Genomic DNA, 20,014 nt, shown 5'->3' with positions numbered 1-20,014 from the left:
TTTATTAAGCGCTTACTATGTGCAAAGCACTGGTCCAAGCATTAAGCACTTACTATGAGCCAGGCACTGTTCTAAGCACTGGGATAGATTCAAGCTAATCAGGTTGGTGGACACAGTCCCTGTCCCACATGGGGCTCACAGTATAAGTAGAAGGGAGAAAAGGCACTAACAATATAATAATAATAATAATAATGAGACATTAATAACAATGATGGTATTTGTTAAGCACTTACTATGTGCCAGGCACTGTTCTAAGCGCTGGGATAGATACAAGCTTATCAGGTTGGACACAGTCCCTGTCCCACAAGGGGCTGTCAGTATAAGTAGAAGGGAGAAAAGGCATTAACAATACAATAATAACAATAATGAGACGTTCTTATAATAATGATGGTATTTGTTAAGCGCTTACTATGTGCCAGGCACTGTTCTAAGCGCTGGGATAGATACAAGCTAATCATGTTGATGGACACAGTCCCTGTCCCACGTGGGGCTCACAGGATAAGTAGAAGGGAGTAAAGGCACTAACAATATAATGATAATAATAATAATAATAATGAGACATTAATAATAATGATGGTATTTGTTAAGCGCTTACTATGTGCCAGTCACTGTTCTAAGTGCTGGGATAGTTACAAGCTAATCAGGTTGGACACAGTCCCTGCCCCACAAGGGGCTCACAATATAAGTAGAAGGGAGAAAAAGCATTAACAATATAATAATATTAATAATGAGACTTATTAATAATAATGATGGTATTTGTTAAGCACACACTATGTGCCAGGCACTGTTCTAAGCGCTGGGATAGATACAGGCTAATCAGGTTGGACACAGTCCCTGTCCCACAAGAGGCTCACTGTATAAGGGAGAAAAGGCATTAACAATATAATAATAATGAGACTTGTCAATAATAATGATGGTATTTGTTAAGCGCTTACTATGTGCCAGGTACTGTTCTAAGCGCTGGGATAGATACAGGCTAATCAGGTTGGACACAGTCCCTGTCCCACAAGGGGCTCGCAGTATAAGTAGAAGGGAGAAAAGGCATTAACAATCTAATAATAATAATAATAATGAGACGTCAATAATAATGATGGTATTTGTTAAGCGCTTATTATGTGCCAGGTACTGTTCTAAGAGCTGGGATAGATACAGGCTAATCAGGTTGGACACAGTCCCTGTCCCACAAGGGGGCTCACAATATAAGTAGAAGGGAGAAAAGGCATTAACAATGCCAATTCAACACTGGAGAGAATATTACTGTTTCCATCATCTTCACTCTGTGTGTGGGTGTTTGTGTGTATTTTAGGGGTGTCTGGACCTCGTGACCGGGAATTAGTGCAGAAACGCTCTGGGCATGTTACTCCCCTCCTCAAAAATCCCCAGTGGCTGCCTGTCAACCTACGAATCAGGCAAAAACTCCTGACTCTCCGCTTCAAGGCTGTCCATTCCCTCACCCCCTCCTACCTCACCTCCCTTCTGTCCTTCTATAGCTCAGCTCACACCCTCCGCTCCTCTGCCGCTGCTAACCTCCTCAATGTACCTCATTCTCACCCATCCCGCCGTCAACCCCCGGCCCACGTTCTCCCCCTGGCCTGGAATGCCTTCCCTCTGCACATCCGCCAAGCTAGCTCTCTTCCTCCCTTCAAAGCCCTATCGAGAGCTCACCTCCTCCAGGAGGCCTTCCCAGACTGGGCCCCCTTTTTCCTCTCCTCCTCCCCATCCCCCCGGCCCTACCTCCTTCCCCTCCCCACAGCACCTAATACATTTGTACAGATTTATTACTCTATTTATTACTTGTACATATTTACTATTTATTTTGTTAATGATGTGCATCTAGCTTTAATTCTATTTGTTCTGACGATTTTGACACCTGTCTCCATGTTTTGTTTTGTTGTCTGTCTCCCCCTTCTAGACTGTGAGCCCGTTGTTGGTTAGGGACCGTCTCTATATGTTACCGACCTGTACTTCCCAAGCGCTTAGTACAGTGCTCTGCACACATTAAGCACTCAATAAATACGATTGAATGAATGAATGAAAGTAGTGTGGCTTAGTGGATAGGACCCCTGGAGCCACTAGGATCTGGGTTCCAATCTCAGTTATACCACCCATCCCCTGTATGACACTGGGCAAGTCACAACCTTATTTCTCAATTTCTTCATCTGAAAAATGGGGACCAAATCCTACTCCCTCCAACTTAGACTGTGAGTTCCACATGGGACAGGGACTACATTCAACCTGATTATTGTGTATTTTCCCCAGTGCTCAAAACACAGTAAGTGCCTAACAAGTGCAATAAGAACAATAAATTCTATCGGCCCTATGAGGGACAGGGACTGCATTTACCCCCATGCTCAGCACAGTGTTTGGCACATATTGTTTAGAACAAATAACACTATTACTATTGCTCAAGAATTTATCTGTTGTCTGAAAGGAGCAGATAACAGCCCACCTCAAAGTAAGTACCATAATTATTATTATTAAGTGTATAGTAACGCAGAGGGGAGGCCTGATAGGGGAAATATATGGCTGTCTGGAAAGGTCCCTTAGAGGAGGTGTGATTTGAGGAAGAAAAGCAGATACTTACTCTGCAGGGGGAGTTGTTTGCATTCCTTTGTGCCAGCGCCAAATTCACACTCATAAAGTTGTCCCGTCTGATTAGAAGATCCTTTCTCCAAGGGAGCTCCTACCACAAGCCTGGAATGCACACACAGGGCATTGGATGTACCCCCAGAAGAGAACTTATTCAATAAAAATCCCTCCCGACCAAGGTAGTGAGAGAGCCAGAGGCTCTGAAACAGGAAAGAGCCAGGAAATAGAAGCAGTGTGGCCCAGTGGAAAGAGCCCGGGTTTGGGAGTAAGAGGCCCTGTGTTCTAATTCCAACTTTGCCGCTTATCGGCTATGTGCCACCTTGAGAAAGCTACTTAACTTCTCTGTGCCTCCGTTTCTTCCTCTGGAAAATGGGGATTAAATATCCGTCCTCCCACCCCCTTACGCTGTGAGTCCCACGGGAGATAGGCACTGTGTCTAACGTGATTATTTTGTGTTTACCCCAGTGCTTGGTACAGCACTGAACAAATAACCCCATTATAATAATTATCATTATGAGAGCCGCTAGGAAGAAGATTTATAGCACAGCAGGAAGGTGGGAGGTTTTTGGAGAAGTAGAAGAGTCAGAGGGGAGAAGTGGGAAAAGAAGGGGGAGAAAGGGAGGGGGAGTGAAGGAGGAAGGGAAAGAAGGCCAGGGGGCGGAGGCTAAAAAAAGAAAAATCCCTGAGATGCCATTTGAAATGTCCCAAAGAACCCAGAAAGCCCCAGTTGGTCTCCCCACCCTGGATTTGCCAAGGTATCTAAGTCCTCAAGTTATAGGGGATCCCTCAGGAAGAGGGGGAGGAGAATAGAAGAGACGGGGCTGAGTGAACCTCAATCCAAAAGTTCAGATGGAAAAAAAATTAAACCTCGATTTTAGCCCGCTGAATTTAACCAAGAAGAATTTTGCGGGTTCATAAATAGGTCTCAGGTAACTGAGGCACCGAGAAGTTAAGGGATTTGCCCAAGGTCACACAGCAGAAGTTGTAAGGACCAAAGGCAGAGTTCCTTGGTGACAGCAAGGAGGCGAAAGGGAGTGGTGGGGTTGCCTAATATTTGTCCTCAGCCAGTGTACTGAGTGAAACACTGTGTTTACTTCGTCCTAGGAGGATTATCAAAGTCGTCACTTGTCCCTAAGACTTGGAAATTCTTTTCAACCATTCTACATAGCAAGGATGGAAGGAAGGGGAGAATGACTAAAAGATCGTCCTTTAGACTATAAAGCTCATTTTGGGCAGGGAACGGGCCCACTAATTGTATTGTATTGTACTCTCCACAAGCACTTAGTGTAGTGCTCGCCACATAGTAAGTGCTCAATAAATACCACTGATCGAATGTGTTGACTCATGGTTTAAATGAGTCTGACCTTCTCATGGTAAAGTGGGGTTTTGAATGACAAACACCCACATTTTCATATTGGGAAATTGGTGGTTGAACAACACCCCAGCAAAAAATCATATGGTGAAATTTGTAGTGGACTGTAAGTAGTCGAGTTTTTATTGCATGAGTAACTGTACGCTCCATAAAGCAACGTGTCCTAGCGGAAAGAGCACGGGCCAGGGGCTCAGAGGATCTGGTTCCTAATCCCGGCTTCTTCGCTTCTCTGCTGTGGGACCTTGTGCAAGACAGTTCACTTTTCCATCTCAGTTACCCCATCTCTAAACTGAGGGTTAAGATTAGAAACCCTACAGGACAGGGACTGTGTCTAACCTGATTATCTTGTATCTACGCCAGCATTTTGTGCAGTGCCTGCCACATAGTAAGCATTTATGAGAAGCAGCGTGGCTCAGCCGCAAGAGCCCAGGCTTGGGAGTCAGAGGTCATGGGTTCTAATCCCGGCTCCGCCATATGTCTGCTGTGTGATCTTGGGCAAGTCGCTTAACTTCTCTGAGCCTCAGTTACCTCATCTGGAAAATGGGGATGAAGACTGTGAGCCCCACATGGGACAAACTGATGACCTTGTATCCCCCCGCAGCACTTAGAACAGTGCTTGGCACATAACAAATAACAAATACAAAGCACATAGTAAGCACATAAACACATGACAAAGTGCTTAACAAATGCCATTATTATTATTATTATTATTATTTAACAAATAACATTAAAAGAAAAATGTTCCAAAAAGCCTGAAAAATAAAATGGTACGGACAGGTAAATATCAATAGGACAAGTCATTCCCTTAGTTTTATATTTTCAGTTGTGGGGAATAGAAAACTTACTCCACTCTATCCCCACCTCCCATCTCTGCCCTTCATAGTAGGGGAGGAGGAGAGAGGAAGGAAGAGGAATTCTTAGGGATTCAGCCCTGCCACAGACTCATACTCAGATCTGGAAGAAATATTTAGGCATCACCCTAGGTCTAAACCAACGGGCCTGGAGAAAATCCCATGATAACCACAACCTTCTCTCCAGTCAAGGGTCCCCACTCCCAGCAGGTTCCAGACACACTAGACCAGGAATTAAAACTGCTCCCAAATTCTCTCTGATTTTTCCATCCCCTCTGAGACATTGAGCTTATTTTAAGTATTTATTTGTGGGTGGGGGCTTTGGTCAGACTGAGCCCCCTCCTTCCTCTCCCCGTCCCCATCCCCCCACCGCCCTACCTCCTTCCCCTCCCCACAGCACCTGCATATATGTTTGTACAGATTTATTACTCTATTTATTTTACTTGTACATATTTACTATTCTATTTATTTTATTTTGTTAATATGTTTTGTTTTGTTGTCTGTCTCCCCCTTCTAGACTGTGAGTCCGTTGTTGAGTAGGGACCATCTCTATATGTTGCCAACTTGTACTTCCCAAGCATTTAGTACAGTCCTCCGCACACAATAAGCGCTCAATAAATACGATTGAATGAATGAATAAGTCCCAGCCACTCTACTAGATATAATAATCAGTTTGGACACAATCCATGTCCCACATAGGGCTCACAATCTTAATCCCCATTTTACAGATGAGGGAACTGAGGGAGAAGTTAAGTGACTCACCCAAGATCACACAGCAGACAAGTAATGAAACCAGGATTAGAATATTTATATTGATGCCTGTTAACTTGGTTTGATGTCTGTCTTCCCTCTTCCAGACTGTAAACCCAGTATGGGCCTGGATTGTCTCTCTTAATTGCTGAATTGTATTTTCCAAGCACTTAGTACAGTGCTCTGCACACAGTAAGCACTCAATAAAACGATTGAATGAATGAATGAATAAATGAAGGTCCTCTGAGTCCCAGGCCCCTGCTTTTTCCATTAGGCCATGCTGCTTCTCATGCAGGGTCATGTTTTAATGTTTCATCGCTCCTGACAAGGCTGTCTCCAATCCCTTCACCCCACTTAAACTCTTAGACTGTGAGCCCCCCAAGGGATAGGGACTGGGTCTAATTCCACTTGTGTAATAATAATAATAATGGCATTTGTTAAACACTTACTATGTGCCAAGGACTGTACTAAATGCTGGAGTAGAAGCAGGGTAATCAGGTTGTCCCACCTGGGGCTCACACTTTTAATCCCCATTTTACAGATGAGGCAACTGAGGCACAGAGAAGTGAAGTGACTTGCCCGAGGTCACACAGCAGACAAGTGGCGGTGGCGGTATTAGAACCCATGTCCTCTGACTCTCAAACCCAAGCTCTTTCCACTGTCACATTGCTTATCTACACTTAATAAATACTATTATTACTACTACTCTCCAGGATAGATATCCCCCAAGACCTCACCTGGCTCCGTCAAACTGGACCACACTCTGTCCAAACCCGTCTCTGTCCATCTGGAAAATCGTGGGGTTTTCCGAGTCCAAATTGAACCCCAAACACGGGATCAGGGCTGAGAAGAGAAAAAGCACGGAGTCAGTCAGCCAACGATATCTATCAATCAAGCCACCAATGGTATCGATTGATCGTTTACTTTTTTACTCTGTGCAGAACACTGTGTTAAGTGCTTGGGTGAGTACGGTAGAGTAAGTGGACTCACCCCCTGCCCTCAAGTAGCTTACAATCTTGTTGGGGAGACAGACATTAAAATCAATTACAGGTAGAAGAAGTAACTGTCTCTATATGTTGCCGACTTGTACTTCCCAAGCGCTTAGTACAGTGCTCTGCACACAGTAAGCGCTCAATAAATATGATTGATGATGATGATAATAGAGTATAAAGATATAAAAAGCAGGGGTAGGGGAGGTTGAGTACATATGGGATAGTGGGGTATGGATTCAAGTGCATGGAGAGACAGTAAGGAGGGAGAACAACATTCATTCATTCAATCATATTTATTGAGCGCTTACTCTATGCAGAACACTGTACTAAGCACTTGGGAAGTACAAGACGGCAACATAGAGAGACGGTCCCTACCCAACAACGGGCTCACAGTCTAGGAGGGGGAGACGGACAACAAAACAAAACATGGAGACAGGAGTTAAAATAGTCAGAACAAATAGAATCATAGCTATATGCACATCATTACCAAAATAAATAGAATAGTAAATATGTAAAAGTAAAATAGTGTAATAAAGCTGTACAAATATCTACAAGTGCTGTGGGGAGGGGAAGGAGGTAGGGCGGGAGGGGATGGGGAGGAGAAGAGGAAAAAGGGGGCTCAGTCTGGGAAGGCCTCTTGGAGGAGGTGAGCAGTGTGGATAACAGAGAAACAGCACAGCCCAGTAGAAAGAGCCCGGAGTCATGGAGTCAGAGGATCTGGGTTCTAATCCCAGCTCTGCCAGTTGCCTGCCATGTGGCCTTGGAAAAGTCACAACTTCTCTATGCTTCAGTTTCCTCATCTGTACAATGGGGATCTATTGAGAAGCAGCGAAACAGCGTGGCTAGTGAGAGAGCATGGGGCGGGAGTCAAAAGGACCTGTGTTCTAATCACATGGAGAAGAGAATCATAGAGAAGCAGCGTGGCTCAGTGGAAAGAGCCCAGGCTTGGGAGTCAGAGGTCATGGGTTCAAATCCTGGCTCCGCCACTTGTCAGCTGTGTGACTTTGGGCAAGTCACTTAACTTCTCTGGGCCTCAGTTACCTTATCTGTAAAATGGGGATTAAGACTGTGAGCCCCACGTGGGACAACCTGATCATCTTGTATCCTCCCCAGCGCTTAGAACAGTGCTTGGCACATAGTAAGCGCTTAACAAATGCCATCATTATTATTATTATTAATCCCAGCTCCGTCACATGTCTGCTATGTGACCTTGAGAAAGTCACTTCACTTCTCCAGTCCTCAGTACCTCATTTGTAAAATGGAGATTAAGAGTGTGAGCCCCAACCCAGAGCTTAGAACAGTGCTTTGCACATAGTAAGCACTTAACAAATACCATCTTTATTATTATTATTATGTAGGACAGGGACTGTCTCCACCCGGATGAACTGGAATCTACTCCAGTGCTTAGAACAGTCCTTGGCACATAGTAAATGGCTCAGTGACTAGAGCACAAACCTGGGAGTCAAAGGTCATGGGTTCTATTAGGCAAGTCACTTCACTTCTCTGGGCCTCAGTTTCCTCATCTGGAAAATGGGGATTAAGATTGTGAGCCCCGTGTGGGACAAGGACTGTGTCCAACCCAATTTGCATGTAGCCACCTCAGCGCTTAGTACAGTGCCTGGCACACAGTAAGTGCTTAACAAATACCATCATTATTATTAACAAGTCTCATTATTATTATTATTATATTGTTAATGCCTTTTCTCCCTTCTAGGAGAAGCAGTGTGGCTCAGGGGAATGAGCACTGGCTTTGGAGTCAGAGGTCATGGGTTCAAATCCCAGCTCCACCAACTGTCAGCTGTGTGACTTTGGGCAAGTCACTTCACTTCTCTGGGCCTCAGTTACCTCATCTGGAAAATAGGGATTAAAACTGTGAGCCCCCCGTGGGACAACCTGATCACCTTGTAACCTCCCCAGCACTAAGAACAGTGCTTTGCACATAGTAAGTGCTTAACAAATACCGTCATTACTATTATTATACTGTGAGCCCCATGTGGGACAGGAACTGTGTCCAACCTGATTAACTTGTATCTATCCCAGCACTTAGAACAGTGCTTAACACATAGTAAGCAGTTAATAAAGACCTTAACAATAATAGTTGGGGTGGGAAGGGGAATTAGAATGGGAGATTAGTCAGAGGAGGTTTCCTGGAGGAAATATGATGGGGCCATGTCTACCAAATCTGTTAAATTGTATTCTCCCAAGCCCTCAGTACAGTTCTCTGCACACAGTAGGCACTCGATAAATCTGATTGATAATGATGATTTGAGTAGGGCTTTGAAGATGAGGAGAGTGGTGGTTTGTTGGCTAGGAAGAGGGAAGGAATTCCAGGCAGGAAGGAGGAGGAGCAAACCCCATTAAGTAGTTTGATCCTGGAAGAGAAAAATGTAGGGGATAGGTGAGGGATTGGGAGGCAAAGATTGGGTTTTTATTAGTAGTGGTCCCTGGCATCAAGTGACTTCCATCACTTCCATCAACCCTGGCATCAAGTGACTGAGCCCCTTCCTTCCTCTCCCCCTCGTCCCCCTCTCCATCCCCCCATCTTACCTCCTTCCCTTCCCCACAGCACCTGTATATATGTATATACGTTTGTACATATTTATTACTCTATTTATTTTACTTGTACATATCTATTCTACTTATTTTATTTTGTGAGTATGTTTGGTTTTGTTCTCCATCTCCCCCTTTTAGACTGTGAGCCCACTGTTGGGTAGGGACTGTCTCTATATGTTGCCAACTTGTACTTCCCAAGCACTTAGTACAGTGCTCTGCACACAGTAAGCGCTCAATAAATACGATTGATTGATTGATTGATTCCAGTAAAATGGGAGTAGGAAGGCAGACACACAATCATGATCTAGCGTGGATCAGAGGAAAGAGCCCGGGCTTTGGAGTCAGAGGACATAGGTTCAAATCCCAGCTCCGCCAACTGTCAGCTGTGTGACTTTGGGCAAGTCACTTAACTTCTCTGGGTCTCGGTTACCTCATCTGGAAAATGGGGATTAAAACTGTGAGCCCCCCATGGGACAACCTGATCACCTTGTAACCTCCCCAGCGCTTAGAACAGTGCTTTGCACATAGTAAGCACTTAAATACCATCATCATCATCATCATGAAGATACACTTATCTCATTAGAACCCAAATGATTGGGACATTGAGACACGGTTCAGAAATCTTCAGAAATGCTAAAGCTTGCGGCATAACTGGAGCCAGGTAGAAAGCTTGTCTTGAAGGGAGCTTTAAATAGAATTTTAAAGAGGGAAAGAGGAGAGGGAAGGAAATGACAAACGCAATGGCTCATGGAGATGGCAGTGACATGTGTCAGGAACAGAAAGTGGCTCAAACTGAGTGGGGACAGGGGAATTTGCCCTCAAGATTTCCGACTCTTCATCTTAAGCCCCACTAGAACCAGAAACCACTGCTGGCCAGGAATGAGGTAAGCCCATGAGCGATGGGTGTCCCCTTAGAATCCACCCACTTAATATCGTATTTACTGAGTACTTGGTGTGTGCAATGCACTGTACTAAGCGCTTGGAAGAGTACAATATAACAGAGTTGGTGGACACATTCCCTGTCCACAACAGCAGAAGCAGCAGAAGCAGAGAAGCAGTGTGGCTCAGGGGAAAGAGCTCTGGCTTTGGAGTCAGAGGTCACGGGTTCAAATCCCGGCTCCGTCACTTGTCAGCTGTGTGACTTTGGACAAGTCACTTCACTTCTCTGTGCCTCAGTTACCTCATCTGTAAAATGGGGATTAAGACTGTGAGCCCCACGTGGGACAACCTGATCACCTTGTATCCTCCCCAGCGCTTAGAACAGTGCTTTGCACATAGTAAGCTCTTAATAAATACCATTAAAAAAAAAAAACGAGCTTAGAGAGGGAGACAGATATTGATTTTCCAGACTGTGAGCCCATTGTTGGGTAGGGACCATCTCTATATGCTGCAAACTTCTACTTCCCAAGCGTTTAGTACAGTGCTCTGCACACAGTAAGCACTCAATGAATACAACTGAATGAATGATTTAAATAAATGAATTATGATAATAATAATAATCATGATGGCATTTATTAAGCACTTACTATGTGCAAAGCACTGTTCTAAGCGCTAGGCAGCTTACAGGGTGATCAGGTTGTCCCACGTGGGGCTCACAGTCTTAATCCCCATTTTACAGATGAGGGAACTGAGGCCCAGAGAAGTGAAGTGACTTGCCCAGTCACACAGCTGACAATTGGTGGAGTCAGGATTTGAACCCATGACCTCTGACTCCAAAGCCCATGCCCTTTACACTCAGCCACACTTCTTGCTGTGGGAGGGAGGGAGGCCTCCAGGAGGCCTTCCCTGACTAAGCCCTCCTTTTCTTCTGCTCCCCCCGCCATCGCCCCGACTCCCTCCCCTTGCTCTACCCCCCTTCCCCGCCCCACGGCACTTGTGTATACATATTTATAATTCTATTTATTTATAATAATAATAATAATGGCATTTGTAAAGTGCTTACTATACGCAAAGCACTGTTCTAAGCACTAGGGAGGATACAAGGTGATAAGATTGTCCCACATGGGGCTCTCAGTCTTCATCCCCATTTTACAGATGAGGTAACTGAGGCACAGAGAAGTTAAGTGACTTGCCCAAAGTCACACAGCTGACAATTGGCAGTCAAGATTTGAACCCATGACTTCTGACTCCCAAGCCCGTGCCCTTTCCATTGAGCCACACTGCTTCTCTTCTGCTCGCTACTAATCATTATATTAATGATGTGTATATAGCTATAATTCTATTTATTTATATTGATGCTATTGTTACCTGTTTACTTGTTTTGATGTCTGTCTCCCCTTTTAGACTGTGAGCCCATTTGTTAGGCAGGGATTGTCTCTGTTGCTGAATTGTACCTTCCAGGTGCTTAGTACAGCGCTCTGCACACAGAAGAGCTCAGTAAATATGATTGAATGAATGAATGAGAGGGACGAGAAAGGGACAAATCCAAGTTTAAGAGTGACACAGAGGGAGTGACAGAAGAGGAAATGAGGCCTCATGGAGGACATGTGCTTTTAATTAAGGCTTTGAAGGTAGGGAGGATGATCATCCGTTGGCTATTCATTCATTCAATCGTATTTATTGAGCGCTGTGTGCAGAGCACCGTACTAAGCGCTTGGGAAGTATAAGTCGGCAACATATAGAGACGGTCTCTACCCAGCAACGGGCTCACAGTCTAGAAGGGGGAGACAGACAACAAAACAAAACATATAGACGGGTGTTAAACCGTCAGAACAAATAGAATTATAGCTATATGCACATCATTACCAAAGTAAGTAGAATAGTAAATATGTACAAGTAAAATAGAGTGATAAATCTGTACAAATATATATATAGGTGCTGTGGGGAGGGGAAGGAGGTGGGGCCCTGGGGAGGAAGAGAGGAAAAAGTGCGGGGGGCTATGAAGACCCTAGGGTTGGACACAGGTGGTCCTGGGGTCAGGTTGCTCAACTTCCAGCTCTCCCCTCCAGGCTTCCATCACCCCCTAATTGTCTGTTGGATAAGAAGAGCAGCATGAGAAGCAGCGTGGCTCAGTGGAAAGAGCCCGGGCTTTGGAGTCAGAGGTCATGGGTTCAAATCCCAGCTTCGTCAACTGTCGGCTGTGAAACTCTGGGCAAGTCACTTCACTTCTCCGTGCCTCAGTTCCCTCATCTGTAAAATGGGGATTAAAACTGTGAGCCCCTGGTGGGACAACCTGATCACCTTGTAACCTCCCCAGCGCTTAGAACAGTGCTTTGCACACAGTAAGCACTTAATAAATGCCATCATTATTATTATAATCTGTAAAATGGGGATTAAGATTGGTGTCCCTCAAGTGGGGCAGGGACTCTGACTTGATTGACTTGGATCTACAACAGCACTTAGAACTTGATAAGTGTGTATCTACCCCAGTGCTTAGTACAGTGCCTGGTACATAGTAAGAGCTTAACAAGTACCATTTTTTTAAAAAAGGGGTGGGGGACAAGGCTTTCATTGAGGAAACCCTCTTGGAGAAGATGTGATTTTAGGAGGACGTTGAAGGTGGGGGAGATTGGGCAACGGTTAGACATGAAGGGGGAAGGGAGTTGATGATAATGGTATTTGTTAAGTGCTTACTATATGCCAGGCACTGTACTAAGCGCTGGGGTAGATGCAAGCAAATCGAATTGGATACAAGCAAATTGAATTGGATATAGTCCCTGTCCCACATGGGGCTCACAGGCTCAATCCCCATTTTATAGATGAGGGAACTGAGGCACAGAGAAGTGAAGTGACTTCCAGGCCAGAGGTAGGACAAGGGTAAAGCTTTGATGGCCCAGTGAATAGGTTGGCATTATTGATAATAATGATCATTACAATCCCTGGTGTTGTGTTCTCCCACCCCCTGTCCCTCAGCTCTCTATGGAAGAACTTCTGCCTTCCCCCGACCCCCGGATCATGTTCTTCCCTCTTCTTTTCCTCTTCTCCTGCTCCCTTCTGCATTGCCCTGACTTGCTTCCTTTATTCATCCCCACTCCCGACCCCACAACACTTATGCATATATCTGTAATTTATTTCTTTATATTAATGTCTGTCTCCCCCTCTAGATTGTAAGCTTGTTGTGGGCAGGGAATCCATCTACCAACTCTGTTCTATTGTAATAATAATAATGTTGGCATTTGTTAAGCGCTTACTATGTGCAAAGCACTGTTCTAAGCACTGGGGGGGGGGTACAAAGTGATCAGGTTGTCCCATGTGGGGCTCACAGTCTTAATCCCCATTTTCCAGATGAGGGAACTGAGGCTAAGAGAAGTTAAGTGACTTGCCCAAGGTCACACAGCAGACATGTGGCGGAGCTGGGATTCAAACCCATGACCTCTGACTACAAAGCCCGGGCTCTTCCCACTGAGCCACGCTGCTTCTCCGGCTTGTACTCTCCCAAGCGCTTAGTACAGTGCTCTGCACACAGTAAGCACTTAATAAATACCATTAATTGATTATTTGCCCCTCCAACTCCACGCCACTTATGTCCAGATGCATAATGTATTTCTTTATATTAATTTCTGTCTCCCCCTCTAGACTGTAAGCTTCTTGTGGACAGGAAACCTGACCACCAATTTAGTGCTATTATAATAATCATAATGGTGGTTTTTGTTAAGTGCTTCTTATACACTGAGCACTGTTCTAAGTGCTGGGGTAGATACAAGGTTAACAGATTGTCCCTCGTGGGGCTCACAGTCTTAACCCCCATTTTACAGATGAGGGAACTGAGGCCCAGGGAAGTTAAGTGACTTGCCCAAAGTCACACAGCTGACAAGTGGCAGAGCCAGGATTCGAACACATGACCTCTGACTCCCAAGCCCGGGATCTTTTCCACTAAGCCACACTGCTTCCCCAAGCACTCCCAAGCACTTAGTACAGTGCCCTGAACACAGTAAGTACTCAATACCACTCATTGACTATTTACTCACCCCCTCCCTCAGCCCCACACCACTCAAGTTCATATCCATAATGTATTTCTTTATATTAACATCTGTCTCCCCCTCTAGACAGTAAGCTCCTGGTAGACAGGGAACATGACTACCAACTCTGTTCTACTGTAATAATGATGGTATTTGTTAAGCACTTACTATGTGTCAGGCACTGTACTAAGCGCCGGGATGGATACAAGCAAATCGAGTTGGACAGTCCCTGTCCCATGTGGGGCTCACAGCCTCTATCTCCATGGCTCAGTGGAAAAAGCCCGGGCTTTGGAATCAGAGGTCATGGGTTCAAATCCCAGCTCCACCAATTGTCAGCTGTGTGACTGTGGGCAAGTCACTTAACTTCTCTGGGCCTCAGTTACCTCATCTTTAAAATGGGGATGAAGACTGAGCACCCCCCGTGGGACAACCTGATCACCTTGTAACCTCCCCAGTGATGATGATGATGATGATGGCATTTATTAAGCGCTTACTATGTGCAAAGCACTGTTCTAAGCGCTGGGGAGGTTACAAGGTGATCAGGTTGTCCCACGGGGGGCTCACAGTCTTAATCCCCATTTTACAGATGAGGTCACTGAGGCCCAGAGAAGTTAAGTGACTTGCCCAGAGAAGTTAAGTGACTTGCCCAAAGTCACAGAGCTGACAATTGGTGGAGCCGGGATTTGAACCCACGACCTCTGACTCCAAAGCCTGGGCTCTTTCCACTGAGCCATGCTGCTTCTCCAGTGCTTAGAACAGTAGGTGCTTAATAAATGTCATTATTATTATTATTATTTGACAGATGAGGTAACTGAGGCTCAGAGAAGTGAAGTGCCTTGCCCAAATCACACAGCAGACAAGTGGCAGAGCCGGGATTAGAGCCCTGACCTTCTCTCAGGCCCTACTCTCCCAAGCGCTTAGTACAGAGCTCTGCACCCTTTAAACTGGCAATAATTATGGTTGATTAGCAGGCCTGTGCCAGCTACAGCAATAATCTATCTGGGCCAGTCCCAGCCACTGGAGTGTTAAATTCACAGCTGACTGTGCTAAAAACAAACCACCAAAAACCCTAGAAGGTCTCAATGCTGATCATATTAACATTTTCCTCCCCTGCCCACCATTCATTCATTCAATTGTATTTATTGAGTACTTACTGTCATCATCATCATCAATCGTATTTATTGAGCACTTACTATGTGCAGAGCACTATACTAAGCGCTTGGGAAGTACAAATTGGCAACATATAGAGACAGTCCCTACCCAACAGTGGGCTCACAGTCTAAAAGGGGGGGAGACGGAGAACAAAACCAAACATACTAACAAAATAAAATAAATAGAATAGATATGTACAAGTAAAATAAATAAATAAATAAATAGAGTAATAAAAATGTACAAACATATATACATACATACAGGTGCTGTGGGGAAGGGAAGGAGGTAAGATGGGGGGGATGGAGAGGGGGACGAGGGGGAGAGGAAGGAAGGGGCTCAGTCTGGGAAGGCCTCCTGGAGGAGGTGAGCTCTCAGCAGGGCCTTGAAGGGAGGAAGAGAGCTAGCTTGGCGGAGGGGCAGAGGGAGGGCATTCCAGGCCCGGGAGATGATGTGGGCCGGGGGTCGATGGCGAGACAGGTAAGAACGAGGTACGGTACACAGCACACGGTACTGTGTGCAAAGCACTGCACCAAGCACTTGAGAGAGTACACTATTACAATAAATGCTTAGAACAGTGCTTCACACACAGTAAGCGCTTGACAAATGCCATCGTTATTATAAACAGATACATGTCCTACCCACAACAAGCTCACAGTCTAGAGGGGGAGACAGACATTAAATAAATAAATAAATAAATGACAGATATAGACATAAGTGCGTGGTGCTGGGTGGGGGGATGAATGAAGGGAATAAATAAGTCAGGGTGACACAGAAGGAAGTAAGTGGGAGAAGAGAAGAGGAGGGCTTAGTCAGGGGAGGCTTCTTAGAAGAGATGTGCCTTCAATAAGACGTTGAAGCAGAGGAGAGCAATTGTCTCTCTGATATGAGGAGGGAGGGCGTTCCAGGCCAGAGGCAGGATGTGGGCGAGAGGTCAGCACCAAGATTCACCATCAATGATTCACCATTCCTGCCCCTTAGAACCTACTGCCCCCTCCGCCATCCATAGCCCCCCCATGCCCATCCCACCCCTACCCTCTTCACCCTGGATCTCAACTCAGGAATGCCAAAGGCTACAGCCTGGGGACCACCAGGGGCAAGTCGTGGCCACCCCAAGTCCTGCTTTCCTCTCCTAACGCCAAGCTTTCCACCCACACAAGCTCCCAGGAGGAAGTTCCCACTATTGCCCAGCTGAGTCATTTCCCTGTTGAGCAAACCCCAGGAGACTTGTGGTCAGTGCCTGAAAGAGAAGGGGGCTAGGGGTGCTCAGATTTTTGGGCAGCCGGAGTGAGGACCCCCAAGCTTAGGATCCATCTGACCACCTGGAGGACACCAGGGGAGGGAGGGCCCGAGGTTTGGATTATCAAAGGAAACAGGGGTGGCGGAGCAGGAAGCCTGGATTGGGGCCATCCTCAGCCTCTCTGGAAAACACAACGGAGGGGACTACGCTTCGGTCTGCACCGTACCCCAGCCACTGTGCACCTCTGGATCACAGAGGTCTTGTGTTCAGTCCTATGGTCTTCCCCATCTAACGCCAGGGATGCTATCCACAACCTGGCTCGCCTCCTCCCCATCCATTCACTCATTCAATTCATTCAGTCCTATTCATTGGACTTTTACTGTGCGCAAAGCACTGTATTAAGCACTTAGCACTGTATGCGTCCTCCACACCAGACCCTTTTCCCCTACAGGACCCAACTTCCCTGTCCCCCAGCATTTAACTCTTACCCCCCGCCCAACCCCAACCCTTCCCTACTCCCCGTAGCTCCTGCTCACCGGTTAGCAGAAAGACAGAACACCTGGTGGTCATGGCTGAGGCAACTGAGAGAGTCAGAACAGCAGGGTTGCCACAGGTAAACTTCACACAAAATAAATGAAGATCTACTCCGCCGGATTACTGACTAATGTTGGCCAGCTAGGAGGAGGGGAAGTCGCTTGGGATAGGTGGCCTAGGGAATAAGGGGAGGGAGAGTTTGGGAGTGGGCGGTCCTTGAGCCCTGAATACGTGTGGGTGTCCAAGTTGCAGGTTGTTAACAGCTGGAGGGGAAGGAATTTTAGAGGAAATGGGGAAGCCAAGGAGAGAAAACAGCCCTGGCTAAGCCAGTCCGATCTCCTTTCTACTTAAACCGTAAGCCCCACGTGGGGCAGGGGCTGTGTCCAGTTGTGTTTTCTATCCCAGTTCTTAAAACAACGCTTGACCCATAGTAATCACTAAACAAATACCATGATAATAACAATAACAAAAATAATAAAATAACAGGGAAAGCTGTGAGCCTGGGGTCCAGAACAACAAGGCGCAGAGAGAAAGCCACACTGCAGAGTTGAAGGAGCTAGAGATCACTCACAATCAAAGTATTTACTGAGGGTCTACTCTGAACAGTGCTTTTCACATAGTAAGCGCTTAATAAATGCCATCATCATTATTATTATTAATAATAATAATAATAATAATAATGACATCATTTATTAAGCACTTACTATGTGCAAAGCACTGTTCTAAGCACTGGGGGAATACAATGTGATCAAGTTGTCCCACATGGGGCTCACATCTTAATCTCCATTTTTACAGATGAGGTAACTGAGGCTCAGAGAAGTTAAGTGACTTGCCCAAGGTCACACAGCAGACTTGTGGTGGAGCCGGGATTCAAACCCATGACCTCTGACTCCAAAGCCCGGGCTCTTTCCACTGAGCCACGCTGCTCCTCTATTATTACTGTGTGCCAAACACCAGACTAAATGACCAGGAGAATAAAAGAGAACTCGTAGACATGGTTCCTGCCTTCAAGGAGCTTACAGTTTAGCAGAAGAAACAGACACAAAAATCAGTTACAGATCCGAGGAAGTAATAGAATATAAAAATATACACTCCCCAACAGCACTTATGTATATATCTGTAATTTATTTTAATTTCTATCTCCCCCTCTACACTGTAAGCACCTTTTTCTTAATGGTATTTGCTAAGCAGTTACTATATTCTGGGCACTCTACTAAGCACTGGGGTAGATACAAGATAATCAGGTTGGACAGAGTCCCTCTACCACATGGGGCTGACAGCCTTAATATCCATTTTACAGGTGAGGTTAGTGAGGCCCAGAGAAGTGACTTGCCCAAGATCACGCAGCAAACAAGTGGCGAAACCAGGTTTAGAACCCAGGTCCTCAGGCTTCCAGGCCCAAGCTCCATCCAGTAGGCCATGCTGTTTCGCCAATGGCCAGGGAACATCATCATCATCATCAATCGTATTTATTGAGCGCTTACTGTGTGCAGAGCACTGTACTAAGCGCTTGGGAAGTACAAGTTGGCTACATACAGAGACAGTCCCTACCCAATAGTGGGCTCACAGTCTAAAAGTGTCTACCAACTCTGTTGTATTGTACTCTTTCAAGCGCTTAGTAGAGTGCTCTGCACATACTAAGCTCATTATGGGCAGGGAATGTGCTGGCTAATTCTGCTGTACTCTCCCAAGCGCGCAGTGCTGTGCTCTGCACCTAGTAAGCGCTCAATAAATATCATCGATTGATTTGCACCCAGTTAGCACACAAAAAACACCATTGAATGATTGATTAACATAAGTGCTACAGGGGAGTGGGGACAACTTAAGTGCTTAGGGGAAGATGAACCGCTGAAGTTGCAGTTGGAGGGTGTAAGGTGGGAAGACTAGAAATTAATAAGGGTTGGATTGTTGGCCCCTCTCAGGATAGCTACTGGGGAGTCAAGCAGACTCCCATTCCATCCCTAGCTTGGGCAGTGGCTAGCGAGTGGAAGGCCATTTGCTACAAGTCAAAATTCACCCATGCTGGGCAGCAGTGGCGTGGAAGGGAGTCGAGGGCGGTGGCTCAAGTTTCCTGCATGGAAGGAGGCGATGGTAAACCACTTATGTATTTTTACCAAGAAAAATCTATGGAAACATTGCCAGAACAATTGCAACTGGAGGTGGGGCGTGCTGGGAGAGATGTGTCCACGGAGTCGCTATGAGTCGGACACGACTCAGCGTAAGGCAAGACTAGGACTGGTCTCTTTGGAAAAGATTTCGGAAGAAAATTTCAGAAGGGTTTTGAAGATGGGGAGACCAACAGACCTCCAGATCCGAAGCAGGGGGCAGTTCCAGACAAGTGCCATGGTACTGGCAAGTCGGAGAAACAAGAACAAGGCACAGTGAGTATGTTGGATCTTAGGGCCTCCTGGCTGTTGAAACCCAACTGGGAAAGGGATCTATTTTTGTAGTTTCAAAAACTGCCGACAAATGGAGACGAACAATACAAATGGTGGCTTAATCAGGGCTGCACTAAACCATTGAGAAAGTCTTGTCTGGAGTCAGATCCTGACGCCAGAATTAGCAGCTGAGGTCAGATTCCTTAAAAAGAGGAAGGGAGAGCAGGTTTCATGTCTTGGGATAAATGTCTCAATCCTAGGGCTGGATCAGAGGGAGAAGGGAGAAGAGGCTTTGATTGTAGCTAGAAAATGGGGAATGGATCCTGGAAGAGAAGAGAGCTGTAGAGTGGGGTAGAGCAGAGAGAGCCAGAGAGTGGCAGAGAGTGGAGGAGAGAGGGGAAAGCTAGAGACTGATTTCTTACAAAGGAGAGGAATTTAGAGAGGAAACAGATTTGGGTGGGGAGAAGGCGAAGTAAGGGTTGGGGTTTGGGCTGGAGGTGGGAGATTTGTACATCATAATAATAATAATTATGGCATTTGTTAAGCGCTAACTACACGCCAGGCATTGTATTAAGCCCTGGGGTAGATACAAGGAAGTCAGGTTTATTCATTCAGTCGTGTTTATTGAGCGCTTACTGTGAGTAGAGCACTGTACTAAGCACTTGGGAAGTACAAGTTGGCAACATATAGAGACGGTCCCTACCCATC

At 45.8% G+C, this 20,014-nt stretch overlaps 1 protein-coding gene across 1 annotated transcript in view; it reads right to left on the bottom strand.

Moving 5' to 3' along the window:
• Positions 1-17,015, bottom strand: part of LOC119942546 (integrin alpha-X-like) — a 32,448-nt gene extending 15,433 nt beyond the window's left edge. The window contains exons 1-3 of the mRNA XM_038763382.1: positions 16,931-17,015; positions 6,300-6,405; positions 2,585-2,694 (exon numbers count right to left, since the gene is read on the bottom strand). Of these exons, the coding sequence (XP_038619310.1) occupies positions 2,585-2,694; positions 6,300-6,405; positions 16,931-16,964 (250 nt within the window). The 5' untranslated portion in view covers positions 16,965-17,015. The remainder of the gene's footprint in view (positions 1-2,584; positions 2,695-6,299; positions 6,406-16,930) is intronic.
• Between the last annotated feature and the right edge of the window lie 2,999 nt (positions 17,016-20,014).

Source organism: Tachyglossus aculeatus, chromosome 21 (genome assembly GCF_015852505.1).
Source record: "Tachyglossus aculeatus isolate mTacAcu1 chromosome 21, mTacAcu1.pri, whole genome shotgun sequence".
NCBI lineage: Eukaryota > Metazoa > Chordata > Mammalia > Monotremata > Tachyglossidae > Tachyglossus > Tachyglossus aculeatus.
The sequence above is the reverse complement of the archived record's forward strand: the minus strand, read 5'-3'. Positions and strand labels throughout refer to the sequence as shown.